General features: G+C 37.0%; 1 protein-coding gene across 1 annotated transcript; it reads left to right on the top strand.

Moving 5' to 3' along the window:
* Positions 1-674: 674 nt before the first annotated feature.
* On the top strand, positions 675-2,174 carry LOC103989224 (polygalacturonase-like). Its single transcript, XM_065137921.1, has 4 exons — positions 675-743; positions 1,156-1,241; positions 1,357-1,861; positions 1,941-2,174. The coding sequence occupies exons 1-4, from the start codon at positions 675-677 to the stop codon at positions 2,172-2,174; spliced, it is 894 nt and encodes a 297-aa protein (XP_064993993.1).
* The last annotated feature ends 17,015 nt before the right edge of the window (positions 2,175-19,189 follow it).

The following is a 19,189-nucleotide window of genomic DNA, read 5'->3' on the forward strand; positions in this document are numbered from 1 at the left end:
CTATTTATCTAAATTCAATCAAACCCATAACCTTATTAGCTAAATTCTCTTTTTTTATACTTTAAATGTATTCAAATTAAATTTCATCATCTGACCTCTAATTGTATATCATACAAAAATTTGAAACACAAACCAAAAACTTAATAAGTAGATTGTGGTGCTCTTCTCTTAATTTATCATTTCATATACATAAATATTTCGAACACACTGACATCATACATAGTTCATTTTCAATTTGTATATAGCATAAAAATTAAAGTCTTCGGTTATTCAGCACCCCAACATCGCTCGCAAAGTTCACAAATTGTGGAGTTAACACCTTCGAAAGGAAGAGGTTGTTTCCAAATGAATATAGGCCACAAATAGAATTCCGAAATGGCAAACCAGTAATCATACGTATCCTTCTCAACCACAAACATATATAAATAGCAAGTGATTGTTACCTTTGTTGTCAAAAATTGCTTAAACCATATGTACTTGTTGATTACATAGGAAGAATCCTCTTACATGCCCTTACTATAAATGATTTCTTAATTCAAACTATTGACATGCACACACAAGCGCTGATTCAGAGAACACATCGATCGAGGAGAAGACTTTTGATAATGGGATTAGAATTAAGTATTATTGTGATTGGTTTGCTATTCTTCATCTTAAGTGGTGCGAGGGTAGCCATGGCTGACGGTGTTTACAATGTGAAGGATTATGGAGCAGCAGGAGATGGCCAAACCGATAACACAAAGGTAGCTTTTCATGTTTAGTATAGGTTTTCACTACAACCAATAGTTTTTATCGTAGTTCCTATGAATTTAAAAATCTTCATGAACTTGAATTACAAAAAGTTTTAGCGGGACAGAGGAGAAACATAAGAAACTTCTTGTATTTTCATCATGACATCTCCATACTTATGGTTGTAACAATTATGGACATGGTAGGCTTTTGAAACGGCATGGAGTGCGGCATGCGCGGTATAAGGGAAGGCAACGATAGTGATCCCAGAGGGAGCATACCTGCTCGGTCCAACAATCTTCAAAGGGCCATGCAAAGGCATAATGGTGATGCAAGTGAAAGGGCAGCTACTGGCATCCACCCATCTCGAAGCTTACAATCAATATTGGCTCCATTTCCAATACATTAATGGATTGGTTATCTCAGGTGGTGGAAGATTCAACGGACAAGGAGCTTCTGCATGGCCTTACAACCAATGCAAAAAGACAAATGATTGCAAACCCTTACCCATGGTATGGTAGCCATGTCTTCCTTGCTCTAACCATGCAGATATTAACACTACTTCGTTCTTACTTTGAATTGCACTGACAATCGTTATAATGCTACCGTATAGAACTTGGTGTTCAGTTTCGTCACGAACGCAACCATCAAAAGCATTTCTTCTATCGACAGCAAGTTCTTCCACATTCATGTCTTTGAATCAAGAAACATTATCTTTGATTCCATCAAGATCAGTGCTCCTCAAGATAGCCCCAACACTGATGGCATTCACATCGCCGACTCGACCAATATCCAGGTTGTCAATTCAGTCATCGGCACCGGTGATGACTGCATCTCCATCGGCCCGGGCTGCACCAATTTGATCATCTTTAAGGTGTTATGTGGCCCAGGCCATGGCATTAGCATCGATAGTCTCGGCAGAAATGCTGGTGAGAAAGATGTAATCGGGCTGAACGTGAGTAATTGCAATCTTACCGGTACAACAAATGGATTGAGGATCAAGACATTGCAATCTTCTCCATCTAGGTTGAAGGCCACTGATTTCGTTTTTGAACACATCATCATGAATAATGTCTATAACTCCATCATCATAAATCAGAATTATTGCCCATCTGCTAACTGTCCCAAAAAGGTATGCCTCATTGCTTCTACTATAGCTAAATATATCATCATAGTCTTAAAATTTGAGCATCCTTCCTCTCTCCATGTAGGATCCTTCTCTAGTTAAGATCAAGAATATCAAGTACAGAAATATCGTGGGGACCTTTCTCTCGCTAGTAGCTTATAATCTAGTGTGCAGCGAGGTTGCTCCATGTGAGGGCGTGGAGCTCAGTGACATTAGCTTGAAGTACAACGGCAACGAAAAGCAACCCAAAAATGCTTCTATTTGTGTTCATGTCTATGGTAGCTCCAATGGCAATGTGAAACCTGACCCGTGCATCTGATTTCGCATTATGGGGTTGTGAGACAAAAGTGATGAACCCAAAAATGCTTCTATCTGATTTCGCATTATGAACTGTTCCACACAAGAGTTCCTATCCCTACTTTTTTCTGCTTTCTCTTTGTTACATTGAGTATATGTCTTGTATCAGAAACAAAAAAAGAAATAAAAAAATTGTCCACATGCAAAATGACATCCCATGTTTATAACATGGATATCTCATGTTAGTTTCATATTTTTCTGAAAAATATATATTAAATTTTAGTGACATTGTAATTACAAAGTATAGTTATTAATATTACCGAGTTGTTATTCGATTAAGCCCTAGGTCACTAGTTGAAACGTTGTGTCAACAAGTCAGACTTCAATGTTTAATTATGAAAATACTTTAAAACATGTAAATAATTTAAAATTTATTTAAAAAATCTAAAATATCATAATTAATAAAAAATAAAAAACTTTAACAAATAGAAACAAAACTTCAATCACATAAATTTTGATAAAAATAATCTTGTCAACTTATACTATAAACATAAACCTTTATGCGCATTTAGTAACACATGATAATATATAAAATATTTTAAATTAAATTTAAAATTCCAATGATTGAGCATGAATATCGACATAGATATAACTTACCAACATGACGGTAGTTGGAATAATACTTCAATAAGAAGGATACAATAATAAGAAGAGATGATAACAAGAAAATTACCTTAAAAAAAAGATGACCTTACAAATATGATAATACTTAGAATAATACTCAGTATTGAAGATATATTCTATTAGAGAATCATTTTTATGTATGAAATCAACTCAAATGTAAAAAACTCTTGATTTAGGATATTTTTTAAAATTCTGAGTTCTTTCAAAAAAAAAGAATTCTATATTGTACAAAAGATTAATTAATTTTGATATTTTATCATGTTGATATAGTTACATAATTGTTGAATTACCATTATATGAAAGGAATAAAAATATGGGAAATATGATAAGAAAACTTGTCATGATAAAGAGAATGATTGGATTAAAGAAAAACAAAAGTAAACATGAATTATTTGAAGAAGGAGATTAGATAGAGCACATAAGATTTTTGGTTAATTAATTTTGACATTCGGTATTTAATTTGATCTTACATGATATTATGTAATTAATTTAATTATAGATTAAAAAAAGGGTCTTACATTGAAGGTGACATAGGAAAAGTAAAATAATAAAAAGAGAGACAAATATAGAATATACGAAGGATATTTGGCTTTGTATTTAATTGTAATTAGAATTTTAAATTTTCATATGGATTTGTGCTATCTGAAAGTTCTACGAAAAAAGGTATGAGAATTATATATTTTTTATCAAATATTTGTAATAAAAAATAAGTATATATGATTTTGTCAGGTCGATTTATAAAAGTAACAACATATCTATTTTCAATCAATGTATATGCGTGCAATTTGTAGTTGTATATAGTACACACAATTATTTGTTAGTTTATAAAATATTTTATTATTTAAAAATATAAAATTATATATAATTTTGTAACCATAAATAAATAATTATTTACATTTAGCGAATGAAAATATTTTAATTTTGTAGTATTATTCGGTTTTAGTATTTATTTTAACATTGCATTCGTTCAAATATAATAAAAAATCTATATTATTAGTTTTAATTGTTATATGATTTTGTTAGATTTAATATGATAATAAACAATCGTTCCAACTTTATGTTCTCTGGAATGTGAGCTTCTAAGATAACATATAAAACATGTCAAATTAGACATCAATTCAATCCACTATTCCATTTGTCCCTAATGGTTTAAATTTTAACCTAACGGACATTTCATCCATGTCTACCGATTGTTGCTATTTATCTAAATTCAATCAAACCCATAACCTTATTAGCTAAATTCTCTTTTTTTATACTTTAAATGTATTCAAATTAAATTTCATCATCTGATCTCTAAATGTATATCATACAAAAATTTGAAACACAAACCAAAACCTTAATAAGTAGATTGTGGTGCTCTTCTCTTAATTCATCATTTCATATACATAAATATTTCGAACACACTGACATCATACATAGTTCATTTTCAATTTGTATATAGCATAAAAATTAAAGTCTTCGGTTATTCAGCACCCCAACATCGCTCGCAAAGTTCACAAATTGTGGAGTTAACACCTTCGAAAGGAAGAGGTTGTTTCCAAATGAATATAGGCCACGAATGGAATTCCGAAATGGCAAACCAGTAATCATACGTATCCTTCTCAACCACAAACATATATAAATCGCCAGTGATTGTTACCTTAGTTGTCAAAAATTGCTTAAACCATATGTAGGCATGCCCTCACTATAAATGATTTCTTAATTCAAACTATTGATATGCACACACAAGCGTTGATTCAGAGAACACATCGATCGAGGAGAAGACTTTTGATAATGGGATTATATCCGAACCTCTACTTATCGCAACGCCTACCATATGTGGGTGACCCTCTAGGCCCAATATCGAGCTGGCCGTGAGTCATATCTGTCAAAACTCCTTTTGACTCAGTGAATTATTATCTCTATAATAATTCACTCGACTTATCAACTACGGACGTACTAAGCTACTATACCATAGTCCCCAAACAATACAGGGGAATCCAATCCATTATACCTGTCTCTCCTCAGTTACCATGTACCTATAGTCCCTCATCCATATAATATCCCAGAGACCATATACCAAGCATGGTTCTATCGGACTTATATGGTTTCTACTCGAGTCTTGCTCTAATCGGATTCTCCCAGAGAACTCTTTCTCTATCAATTTGAATGACCCTAGCTAGAGATTTATCTAAACAAGAACACATGAGACATTCCTCTCATGACACTGAGAGTGGATGATCCTCTGTCGACACTCAATAGCCCTCGTAAGGTTGACTACCACTCTTGAAGACCAGCTGTGCTAGATCTAGGACATCCAAACCTATAAGTCTGGCATCAAAGAGTGGAGCACTCATATAGGACATCCTTGGTGTCTCAAGTCTAAGGACTAGATATACCATTGGGACCACGGAATCATTATCTATCTAACAATAAGGCATCATTAACCATCCGGCATTCCACAAACGGATCAATCAGTAAACTCATTCTCTGGACTTGTACTGTATCCCTAGTGTCCCCACATAAGCAGCTATGAGATCAGTTGCATCCATTATATGGACGGGTATACAACACACCAGTTTGTCCAGTTATCTCGATATCTATCTCGAGTAATCTATAACCGAGATTATTTAGGATATATGTTTAAAGGCGAATTGGTCTCATTATCGTGATACCATCATGATCCGATTCCCATTGCATAGATCCAAGGACATCATAATATATATATGTATATATGTAATAGTCGATATAAAGTGATAAAATACCAAAATATAATAAGCAAAAAGACTGCGTGTCAAATCACATGTGTCATCACCCACTTAACCTAAAACCAATCACTTATGTGTCTGAAACCCATTAGTCCCCTATGACACTCAAAGACAATCTGAGACAACGACTTTGTTAGTGGATCTACAATGTAATCTTCGGATGGAACTCTTTCTACTCCTACATCTCCTCGGGTCACGATCTTTATGATTAAGAGGAACCTCCTCAAAACACTTCTGATGAGACCTGGGTTCCTTCACTTGAGCAATCGCCCCGTTATTGTTGCAATATAAGGAAATCGGCTCCTTGCTACCCGGCATGACTCCTAGATCTATGATGAACTTTTTCATCCAGACTCCCTCTTTTGTTGCATCTACTGCAGTAATGTACTCTGCCTTTGTGGTCGAGTTAGTAGTAGTATCTTGCTTGGAACTCTTCCAACACACTGTTCCTCCATTCAAGGTATACACATATCCCGAATTCGACTTATTATCATCGACATTGGACTAAAAACTCGAGTCCGTGTAGCCTTTAGTCTTGAGGCTACTACCTCCATATACTAGTAAAAGATCCTCAGTCCTTCTCAAGTACTTAAGGATACACTTTACTACTTTCCAGTGCTTCAAGCTTGGATCCACCTAATGCCTACTCATGATACTTAAAGTATGCACTATATTAGGCCTAGTACATATTATGATATACATAATAGACCCTATTGCTGATGCATAGGGTATCCTATCCATGTTCACTCTTTCTTCATAAGTCTTTGGGGACATACTCCTAGAAAGCGATATCCCATGTCTCATCGGTATGAAACCTCTCTTAGAATTTTTTATGCCAAACCTTTTGACAATGCAGTCTATGTACCTAGACTAAGACAAGCTAAACATCCTCTTGGATCTATCTCTATAGATCTGAATTCCTAAGATATAGGATGCTTCCCCTAAGTCCTTCATGGAGAAGTGTCTAGATAACCATGTCTTTACTGTGGATAGCATTCCTACATCATTCCCAATAATTAGGATGTCATCCACATATAACACCAAAAAAGGTGATAGCACTCTCACTTACTTTCTTGTATACACAAGGCTCATCTTCATTCTTAACGAAGTCATAAGATCTAATTGCCTCATCAAATCTTATGTTCTAACTTCGGAAAGCTTGTTTTAGTCCATAAATGGATCTAAGCAACCTGCACATCTTATCTGGGCAGTCCTTGTACATGAATCCCTCGGGTTGTATCATATACACGTTCTCCTTGAGGTTGCATTGAGGAATGTTATTTTCACATCCATTTGCCAAATCTCATAATCATAGTGTGCTGCAATAGCCAATAGAATTTGGATGAATTTTACCATTGCTACGGGTGAGAAAGTTTCGTCATAGTCAACACTTTGCCTTTGACGATACCCCTTAGCTACTAGCCTTACTTTATAGGTCTCTACTTTTCCATCTACTCCGATCTTTTTCTTAAAGATCCACTTGCAATTGATAAGTACAATACCCTTGAGTGCTTCAACTAGGTTCCAAACCTTGTTGGAGTACATGGAATCCATCTCAGAATTCATGGCTTCTTACCACTTCTCGGAGTCTATACTTATAATAGCCTCCTTGTAGGTTTGAGAATCAATATCCTCAACATCCTCTCCTCTAATATGTCCCACATATCTCTCAGGAGGATGGGATATTCTGCCGGACCTACGTAAAGTTAGAACTTATGTATTAGGCACCTAAACAGACTCGGGCTGAAGAGTGGTGTTTGAGCTAGGTTCTCTAACCTCGCTCAACTCTATCATGCTCCCACTGTCTCACCAAGAATATGTTCCTTCTCAAGGAACATCGCTCTCTTGGCTATAAAGACCTTTTGGTCCTCGAGATGATAGAAATAATACCCATAAGTTTCCTTGGGGTATCCCATGAACTTGTATCGCTCCGTCCTTGATTCCAACTTATCGGGATTGTGTCTTTTAACGTGGGCAGGGTAACCCCAAATTTTAACAACCTTAAGATCTGGCTTCTTCCCTTTCTATATCTCATATGGTGTAGACACTACCGACTTAGTTGGAACTCTATTCAGAAGGTAAGTTGCGATCTCTATGGCATATCCCCAGAATGAGAGCGTAGGTCAGTGAAACTCATCATGGATCGTACCATATTTAATAGCGTATGATTCCTCCTTTCAATCACACCATTGGGCTAAGGTGTATAAGGAGGTGTCCATTGGGATAAAATCCCATGGTCCGTGAGGAACTAGGTAAACTTTGTACTTAAGTACTCACCTCCTCGATTTGATCAAAGAGTCTTGATAATCTTTCCAGTCTAGTTCTCCACTTCATTCTTATACTCTCTGAATTTCTCAAAGCCCTTGGATTTGTACTTCATTAAGTATACATATTCATACCTTAAGAAATCATTAATAAAGATAATGAAGTAGGAGTAACCACCAATGGCATGAGTTGACATGGGTCTACATACATCACTAGTATGAGTTTCAATAGCTTAGTGACTCTCTCTCCAGTTCCTCTAAATGAAGAGTTAGTCAGTTTTTCACGAAGGCAAGGTTCGCAAGTTTTATATGACTCATAGTCGAATGGATCTAGATATCCATCATTTAGCAACTTTTGAATCCTTCCCTCATGGATGTGACCTAGCCTATAATGCTACAAGTATGCACTGTTCACCTTATCTCGTTTCCTATTAGACACACTTACATTCATGATATATGGAATAGTATCTAGCATAAATAAATCATTATGCAATGTTCCTTTCGTGATGAACTCATCATCTAATAATATTGAATAACCATTGTTCTAAAAAACTAATTTATATCAACTAACTGTCAAACATGAAATGGAGATAATTTTTTTGATAATAGAAGGAACAAAATAACATGCATCTAATGCAATAATAGCTCCACCAGGCAGATGTAGGGCGACCTCGTTAATAGCTACTACATCAACTTTTGCTCCATTGCCCATCTTGAGGTCCATCTCGCCTCTCGCCAATCTCCTAAGCCTTGCCAAAACTTGCAACGAATTACAAATATGATAAGCACTACTGGTATCTAATACCCATGTGTTATCATAAGAGTCTGACAAATGGAGACTAATCGTGAATGTACCTGAAGCTTCTCTAAGTTTTTGTTTCACCCTCTCTACAAGGTACTCTTTACAGTTCCTTTTCCAGTGCCCATCTTTGTCATAGTGGAAGCACTGGCCTTTGTCCTTTTTCAGATCTTTCTTAGTAACCTTTGCTTTACTTGGTCTGCCCTTGCCCTTACCCTTCTTAAGGGACTTTTCTGCTTTCCTTTTCTTTCTGGTCTCACTAGTGTAGAGAACTGGCTTCTCTTTCTTGATAGTGCTCTCTGCCTCCCTCAACATATTAAGGAGCTCCGAGACCTATGAGTTTCTTTATCCACTCAATCATCTTTAGAACATGGTTTTGAACCTGTCACGCCCCCTCAAAAATTATCCATGATATTAAAACAATTTCATCATAAACCAATCCAAGATCCAAACTAACATTTGAGGGCACTGAAAACATTCTATCAAATTCACATCTATAAAACCTGTGTAGTTTATAATCATATATCACATCACTCGATAATTCACATTTATGGCAACCCAAGCTAACTTGACAAACATGAACAACATTTATAAATCCACAAGCTAAATAAATTATACAATCAGAACTCCAACTATTCACCACAAGTTCATATCGTCATAAATTAGACTTAACATTCCGAAATTCCAAATAAGAGAGATCTTCTAACACTTTTATACAGTATATCCATTTCGATTCATCAACAACATTTCATTACATACAAAATATGCTTATACAACAATAGCATAACAACCAACAAGACTTGCCCATAATTCTGAATAGCTATCCACTGCCTCAGCCCAAATCAAACATCTCAAATGGTGATAAGCTGACCTGAAAGATTTATATAACAACGGAATGAGCTAAAAACAGCTCAGCAAGTGACAAAGCATATTCAGAACAAAAGGAATGGTTTCAAACAAGTAAGGTATCATAATGCAAGGCAGAATATAAGAATTCTCAAGGATACCATTTCATTAGATACAAAATCATATGTATCATGTCATTCAAAACATATTTGATTCATAACAAATGGAGCATAGAGTAATTGGAGCATATCAATAGCGTACGAGATGTTCCGGAGCATATCAATGGCAAATGGTACATTTCGAAGCATATCAATAACAAATGAAACATATCGGAGCTTATCAATGGCATATGAATTATTCCGGAGCATATCAATGGCGTATGGAACATTTCGAAGCATATCAATAACAAATGAAATGTTTCGGAGCTTATCAATGGCGTATGAAATGTTCCGGAGCATATCAACGGCATATGGAACGTTTCGAAGCATGTCAACAGTGAATGAAACTTTTCAAAGCATATCAATAACAAATACCGTACAGAAGCTCAAACGTCGTCTTTGACGTTGCAATCATATCATTCTTATCCAAAGCTTGTACCGAAACACATAACCAAAGCTCTGGATATCATATCAAACATATAGAAGGTGTAGTGGGATCTCAAACAGAATTGTGATTCATCCATTTCTGAATGACCACCAGACAGAAGTCTCCCACGTCTGGGAGCTCTATCCACCCACGTCTAGGTGAAGTCAGAGGGGGCCGGCAGAGCATCGCAGGCTCTAAGCACATACCCTTTACTATTTCTGGCAAAGGTCCAGCCAATCCCACAAACACCAGAGTACAAGAGGGCAGTTTTAACAATAAGTAGCACATATCGGAAGCACACGCGGAACAACAAAACGTACATGTGCCTTTACGAGTCAATACGAAGTAAGCAATAATCTTTCACAATGATATTCGAAATTTGAAAGGAAATGGAATAGGCACATATCGAAAGCAAATGCGAAACAATGGAATACACATGTGCCTAAATGAGTCAATACGATATAGCATAAACGTTACACAATAATTTTCAAGAATGCAAATAACTTTAAGGACAAGAGCATACAAGAATTCAAAGCAGTAATATAAAGCTCAATTGAATAAGGAAGCTAAAGGATATTAATTTCCAAAGGAATGAAACCAGAATATTAGAAATCGACCAAAGCTCAATTTCTGGCAGAATACAAGAGGCACATTGAACAAATGATTCAAACTATCAATCGTGCTCCAATTTACTTAGAAATATATCATTGGATTATACTTTCAGATACGACAGGCTTCATATGAATTGAACTGTCCAATAGAGAGAGTTACAAATAATTTGGTAAACAAGGGTCGTAGAACAAAATCTCTGTTTGGCAGAATTCATAATGTCAGATTCAACAGATAATTGGGCAGGTGTTTGGATTCCAAATCTTTCAATCCATATATCAAAAGAAAGATCTATGAGTCTAGTTTCCAATGAAATAAGCTTTGAATAAATCAATGTTTGCAACAAGGACTTATAAGCAGTTCAGTATCAAAAGGTCAGAAATTACGATCCCTGTTTTGCAGAATCTGTAGGCTCATTTGAAACAGAAGTTTGGGCAGACAAACTTACTCCGAATTCTTAAAATAAGCTATCGAAACAAAGGTTTATGAGTCTATATTCTGATCAAATAAGTTTGTCCAAATCAGATGTCAATACATGAAGTTATAATCATAACAAGGTAGAAAGGTCAGAATCTTGGAAGTTGCACAGATTCGAATCGTTACGTCTAAACAGGAGATATATCAAATGCAAGGCTAGAACAATTCAAAGTTCCTCATATTCAAAGCAAATGTAGAGATAAAATTGTAGTGAGGAAATATTAGGATACTTGCAATAAGAAAGATTAGAACAATTACAGGAGAAACGATCAGGAAACTTGCAATAGGAAAGATTAGAACAATAACAGGAGAAACGATTGGGAAACTTGCCTTTCAAATATTTTGATCCGAAGATCCAAAGAAGGTGTCAGCCCAAATCCTTCTACTTTTCCTCCACAACTGCAGCTCATGCAGAACATAGAGGTATAGTCACCTACTCTCTCTTACTCTCATTCCTTCGTTTTCTTTTTTTCAAACGCAGCTATCACAACCACCGCCGCTGCCACTGCTGCATACGCAGTCACTGTCGCTGCGGCCGCATTCCCGTCCGTAGCCCCTTTTTTTCCCTTTCCTTTCCTTTCTTTCCCAGCTGCAACTGCCGCAGTCGCAGTCACAGCCATGGCCGCAGCCACCACAACCGCAGCCTCCTCTTCCTCCCCTGCTCTATTTCCTCTCCTTCTCTTCCAGCTGCAGCTGTCACTGCCACAGCTGCCTCCCCTTTTCCTCTTCCTCTCTTCTTCCCTTTTCCTTTCTCTTCTTCTTCCTTTCCTTCTCTTCTTTCCCAGCTGCACTGCTGCAGTCGCAGCCTCAGCCACAGCCACAGTCTCTTCTTCCTCCCCTGCTCATCTTCCTCTCCTTCTTCTCTTCCAACTGCAGCTGCCATCGCCGCAGCCGCAGCCCCTTCTTTCCCTTCTCTTCTTCCTCTCCTTCCCTTCTTCCTTTCTCTTCCTCTTTCCCTGCCATAGCTGCAGCTGCCACAGCCGCAGCCGCAGCCACAGCCGCAGCTACTTCTTTCCCTTCTCCTCTTCCTTCTCCTTCCTTTCTTCTTCTTCTCTTCTTCTCCTTCCTCCCCTTCTTCTCCCCGACGAACAGCACCTCCTTTCCTCTATTTCCTCCTGCAGGAAACAGAGGTGCTGCCTCTTCACCCGCTTCTACTTCTTCTCTTCTTCCTCACCATCTCTTCCTCTCCTTCTCTTCCAGCTGCAGATTCCACCGCCGTAGCCGCAGCTCCTCCTTTCCCTTCTCTTCTTCTTCTCCTCTTCTTCTTCCCTCCTCCTCCCCAGCGTCACACACACCCTCTCCTCTGTTTCCTCTACAGGAAACAGAGGTATCACAACCTCTTCTCCTGCTTCCTCTTCCTCTTCTTCTTCTTCTCCTCTTCGAATGCCCCACACCTCTCCTCTGTTTCCACCTGCAGGAAACAGAGGTGCTGCAGCCCTAGCTGCTGCCACCTCTCACTCCTCTCCCTCTTCTCTCTCTTCTCCTTCTCTTCTTCTCCTCTTCCTTTTTCCTCCCCAACGCCACACACCTCCTCGCTGCTGCCTCGCCACAGCTATCCTCCTCTCTTCTTCTTCTTCTTCTTCTTCTTCTTCTTCCTCTTCTCTTTTCCTCCCCAACGCCCCACACATCCTCTCCTCTGTTTCCACACATCTTCCCTCTCTTCTTCTTCTTCTTCTTCTTTTCTTCTCTTCTCCCTCTTCTTCCTAATCTCTTCTTTTCCCTCCTCTTCTTCTTTTCTTCTCTTCTCCCTCAACTTCTCTTCTTCTTCTCCCCACGCCCCACCGCTTCTCTCTGTTTCTCGAAGAAACAGAGAGAGCGTGGGAGGCGGTGGGATAAAACCGAAATTTTCGATTTTCTTTATTTTTTTTTCTTTTTGTAACTTAACAGTTTAGTCCTTAAAATTTCTATATTTACATGTAGGTCCTCCAATTTACATATAAATCCTTATTAATAATTTTCAAAAGTGAGGGATATTACAGAACTAGTGTCCTCTCAGTCATCCTAACGCGGAAGAAGCTCTTGGATATCTCATATCGTTGAGTCTTTTCCTATTCCTCAAACAGTTTGCAGACATGTAGGAGAATGGATCTGGCATCCATCTTTTCATGTTGTCTCTGTAACTCAGGAGCCATAGAGCCCAACATGTAATACTGAGCAAGAGTTGAGTCATCAATGTACTTCACATAGCGAGTGATCTCATCCTCTCTTGCCCCTTCCTTGGGCGTAGGCATCACTATATCAAGGATGTATGCGATTTTCTCCACCATGAGAACAATTCTCAAGTTGCGGAGGCAATCCGTATAATTTGAACCAGTGAGACAGTTGACATCAAGTGTGCTAAGTAAGGGATTTGAAAGTGACATTTTCTGAAAATAAAGTGGCAGCAGAAATAAATAACATGCAGATTTTACAAAAATAAACAATCAAGATATGGACTTCTATCTTAATATGCTCCCACTATTTTACTGGCAAGTCACGCGACACCCTTAGCACATGAAATGGAAGTCTTCGGCAAACTTCTAGTGGGGATCAGGATCCAATCAGCGTCTTAGTGTAACCTCGAGGGACTCGACCAATCACACTAAGCCCAAAAGGTAGGCAATTCTTGCCGATCATACCTCATTGTAATTTTTGTCCTGTTCGACCTCCGAATCACCATGGTCTTGAGGGACTCGACCAACCATTATATTCGGTTAAGCCAATACAATCGTTACAAGACTAGTCTGATTTGGTGATATACCCTTGAGGGACTCGACCAAGTATACCATGTCCTTAGGTCACCAATGACATCTCTATGTCATAGGCAAGATAGCCAATCACGATATAAGTGAGCCTCAAGGGACTCGACCAACTTAACCTATACTGGGAATCGGTCCCTACCTATAATGATGGAAGGCCACGTGGGTCAATCTAATTGCCTCATGTTTATGGACTTAATATTATCGAGAGAGTGGTTTCTATGATTTAGTCTCCCAACATGACATATCACACATATACATATTTAATATATATCTACATCGCATGCAAATATATATACATCTAGTAGGTGTATAAGCAATCACACCAGATGATCATGGATCACAGCCTAATGTGATCAGGCCTGAGCCAATGGGCCTAATCACTCACATCAAGATCTATGCGTGTAGTGGTGCATCTCTATGCCTTGTGATCATCCGTGTCGTGGATCCCGCTATCGCTTCCATGCTCTCGCTATGCCTTCTCGTATGATTACAACTTAATCACAAGCACGCAGGCCCGACAATAAACGAGAAATAAAAATGGAGGCTCGTAGGCCCTAATAATAATAATCACAAGTACACACATCATACGGTCCATGATCATCCATCCACATATCATACATCACATGTATAAATCATCATCATGTAGGACTACTAGATAATAATAAAAGATAATAGTCAATTAAACTTTTTAATTAATTAATATTTTCTGAATTCAAGGACATATAGGAAATTTTTTGACTTATGAGGGGTATTTTCATAATTTGGACAAAAGGATAGAATTAGAATTTCTCAAATTCATAGGGAAAAAACTATCTTTTTTTTGCCCAAAACCCTAAAAGTCCCCATGCCCTACTGGCTTCGGTTGCTGCCACCCTACAAATGGTGGCCTTGTGTGGCGGGGTGGCGTAGGGTTGCCGCCCCTGCCCGCGGGCGGCGCCCCCACCTATGGGTGCCCCTATGGGTGGCGCTGCCCCACGCAGCACCCCCAGGCGGCTGTGCTCGCGGATGCAGTGCTTGTAGGCATCGATGCCGCACGATGCCTCTGCCCGCGGGTCCAACACCTGTAGGCGCCACCCTTGCGCACGGGCGCAGTGCCCGTGCGCATGTGGCCATCGTGCCTACGGCCCTACATATGGGAGCCACTGCAGGGGGCCTACCTGCACGCGACTGGCCTTACAGCTACCATTGTAGGTGGCCTACCTGCACGCAGATGGTAGCACTACCATCTGCGACGGCAACAAGGGCAGCAATAATCGCTGCCCTTTCTTGCTTTTGCGTCAATGATTTTGACGTCAAAAGCTTCTCCAAAACATAACACATGCAGTTTAAAACTAATCTATGGCAAAAATAACCTGGCTCTGATATCACTATTGAGAAATTTTGGGGATAACATCACATCTGTAGCAGAAGTAAAGAAAATAAAATCCCTAATTTCTAAAGATATGTTCGTCGTCATGCAAAGATTGGTACACAGAAATCCATGAAACTTAAAACTATTAGGAATGAGTCGACATTAAAAGGGGGGGGGGGGGGTGAATTAGTGCAGCGGTAAAATCACATCAGTTCTGAAAATTCTTTCGTACATTGAAAATCGATCCCGAAAATATACTTGACTTGAAAGTGTGTTCGTAAACGTTTTGAAAGCAGTAAGCAAGTAAAGTGGTTTGAAGTTAAAGTAAATTCCTTAAAAGAAATACAAACCAGATTTTATAGTTGTTTGGTCATCATGACCTGCATCCACTTCATCGATTCCTCTTCCGTTGAGACCACCGGCATCTACTATCAATCTTCTTTCAATAGGCGAAGACCAACCACCTTTTACAACTCTTTCTCCTTTTACTGGGTTTAGGAGATAACTCTTACACCCTCACTTACTCCTCTCTCAAACTACACTAACACTTGAGCTTTGAGAGGAGTTCACACACAATTAAAACAGAGCTTTCTTTCCATTTTTGCTCTCAATTATGTGTAGTTTAACCAAGGAGGACGGGGGTATTTATAGGCCTTAAGTTGATTCAAAATTGAAGCCTAAAAATATCTCATCCCTAGTTTTCGGGGTCCTGGTAGTACCATCGCTTGTGTTGGGTGGTACCACTGCCTATAGTACTAACACTAGGCAATACCACTGCCAAGTCTGGCGGTACCATTGCCTGACATAGTCTTGGAGACTGTGCCACGATGGTGCCACCTATTATGTCACTATTTGGGCCTATCACTTGGCCCAACATAACCCAAACTTAAGCCCAACTAGCCCCTAATTAAGTTGACTTAATTATATTCTAAACTAACTCAATTAGACTCTAAACTAACTTGATCTAGACATAATTGATTACAAGTAAATCCTTGTTATCCAACATGTCATTGGTTCATCCGGTGCTTCGTCCGATCCTTCGGTGCATCATCCTCTCTTTCCGTGTATTACCTAATCGGCAGGTTGTCTTCTCACAACATCTGATCTTCTTGGCACAATGTTCGATCTTCTTAGCCTGATGCCCGAATTCACGACCTGAAGCCTTCTGCCGATACGTTGATCGTTCCTCCAGCCCGATGTCCAATCTTCTAATATGTTTGCTCTGGCCCAACATCTGATTCCTACTACTTTAATTAATTTGCCTTTTCTGATCGACGTTAGCCCTGTGTTACTCAAAACACTTATTAGATCACAAATACATCAATTGATTTCATCATCAAAATATGAGATTTAACAATCTCCCCCTTTTTGATGATGGCAACCAATTGATAACGGAGTTTAAATAAACTCTCCCTATCAATATGCCATATTAATAGAACCTCGAATTCAAGCTGAATTTAAGTCAAAAAAATTTAATTAAGAAATCATTATGAGTTCGAGCAACATAAAATCATGCATAATCAAATTTTCAATGTATCATTCCATACATGATCATCAACATAACTTCTCCCCCTTTATCATCAATAAAAAGGAGAAGTGCAACTAGCAAGTTTTAGAGATATGCAAGATTTGTAATATACAAGCTAGCAAATTTCTTTATTACTTTACAACATGCATAATCACCAAATCATCATTAGTTTTAAAGATTTGTAAGATGAAAATTTTGCGAGTTTACATTTTTGCTTCTTAAGATAGGCAAGCTAGCAATTTTTGGTGATGTTCAAGCTAGCAAGAAATGCAAGCTAGCAATTTTTGGTGATGTTCAAGCTAACAAGAAGTGCAAGCTAGCAATTTTCCTTCTAATTGGGATGTGTAATCTAGTAATTCTTGCTTCTCTTTAGAGTTAGGCAATCTAGCAAGTTTTAGATATACAAGCTAGTAAGATAGCAAGTTTTACATTAAGCAAGCTAACACATTTTGCATCATGCAAGCTAGTAAATTTTACATAATTTTAAAACATGCATAACTAGTTCTTTCTCCCCCTTTGTCATTGTCAAAAAGAAGAGAAGAAATTAATTTTGTAATTCTTTTTCCCTTTACAACAATTTTTAAATCATAACAAAGATAAAGTATCAATCTTATTTCAATATATTTGTGCATCATTATAGTTTCAAATTAAAACAAGCACAATTTCAAACCTTACATTTCATCCTTACTTCATGCAAGGTACTAAAAATAAATCATCACTTTAGACATATCATACATGATACTTAAGCATTCATGATACATCATTTTAGCAACAAATCATAGTATTGCACGCATCATTCCAAATCATACATATTTCAAATCATAATGGTATCAAAATATCAAATTATATTACATCCTATCATGAATGAGAATTCTCAAGATTCATATAAACAATCTCCTCTTAAGAAAATATAAAAAAAAATCTTAGGAGTACAAAGAAGAGATCTTGATTTTAAAAAAATCTCAAGTAATTCTAAGAAATCAAGATTATGATTTGGATAAAACTCATTCAAATTCAAATCATCAAATCAAAATCATTTTCAATAGATTCAAAAAGAAATATACATAGATTCATTAATCTCTCCTTTTTGAAAAATCGATAAAGTAGAGAAATTTTTCAAGGAGAAAGCTTTCCTTTTTTTAGTTGTTTATTTCATACAAGCATGTCTTTGTATTTTTTATACCAAATAAAAAACATGCATCATGGTTTAAGACCAAAAACTAAATTTCATTATCATGACCAAAAATTTTGATACATTAAACATATGGCTTCTTTAAACAAGAGATTTGATTCATCATTTTAATTCCAATGATAATTTATTTTTCTTTTTATGTGTTTCATTTTATTTGATTGATTTCATATAAATATGCTCAAGTTTTTCTTTTTTTATATGAAAACCATGTTTAAAATCGAAAAAGCAACTTTCATTGTGACAAAGATCAATAAGCTATGATCACAAAAATCATCATGCATAATTTTGAAATATAAACTTATTAAGCATGATCATTATGCATCATTATTTTGGGCATGATATCAAAACATGGTTCAAGTTTTTTTAAGGTACAACATGCACAATTTCACATTATGCATGATATCAAACTTCTTAACATTTTCATTAAGACATCAAACATTTTCAATATCTAACATTTTATTCCTTTATCATAAAACATGCAATTTTTATTATCATTTTCAAAATTAGCTAGAAAAAGAAAAGCATGATCCCCTTTTATTTATTTATTTTTTATATTTTATATACTAATTTAAAAATAACATATGAAATGCATCAAGTAATTTCAAAATAAATTAAGGGGGTTTCGGGTGAGTCATTTACCTCATCGTCAAGAGCCGTTAAGGCGAAGTTCGTCGTTTCGTCTTCATTGGTTTGCTCTTCGTCATTGGATGAGCTTGATTCATTCCAAGCCGCCTTGAGTGCTCTTTTCTTCTTTGGCAACTTCTTTTTAAATTTATTTTTATTTTTTAATTCTTGTTTAATGAACCTTTCAAATTTTATAGTGAGAAGTTTGAGTTCATCATCACTTGAGCTTTCACTCGAGTGGTCTTAATTTGTTTTAAGTGTCAAATCCTTCCTATACTTTGGATAGTTGTTCTTGTGTTCTTCACATGCATTGCATATCATTTTATAGGCAAAGACCCTATAAGTTCTTCAATTGAAAAATAGTTTAAATTTTTTGATTCTTGTATTGCCATTACTTTCGAATCCCAATTTTTAGAAAGAAATCGTAAAACTTTATTAACAAGTTCAAGATTCGAAAAACATTTGCCAAGTGCTTTTAGACTATTGATGACATCCATAAAATTGGTGTACATGTCTCCAATAGTCTCGCTTGGCTTCATTCAAAAAAGTTCAAAATAATGCATCAAAAGATTTATCTTAGAATCTTTTAC

Source organism: Musa acuminata, chromosome BXJ3-2 (assembly GCF_036884655.1).
Source record: "Musa acuminata AAA Group cultivar baxijiao chromosome BXJ3-2, Cavendish_Baxijiao_AAA, whole genome shotgun sequence".
Classification (NCBI taxonomy): Eukaryota; Viridiplantae; Streptophyta; class Magnoliopsida; order Zingiberales; family Musaceae; genus Musa; species Musa acuminata.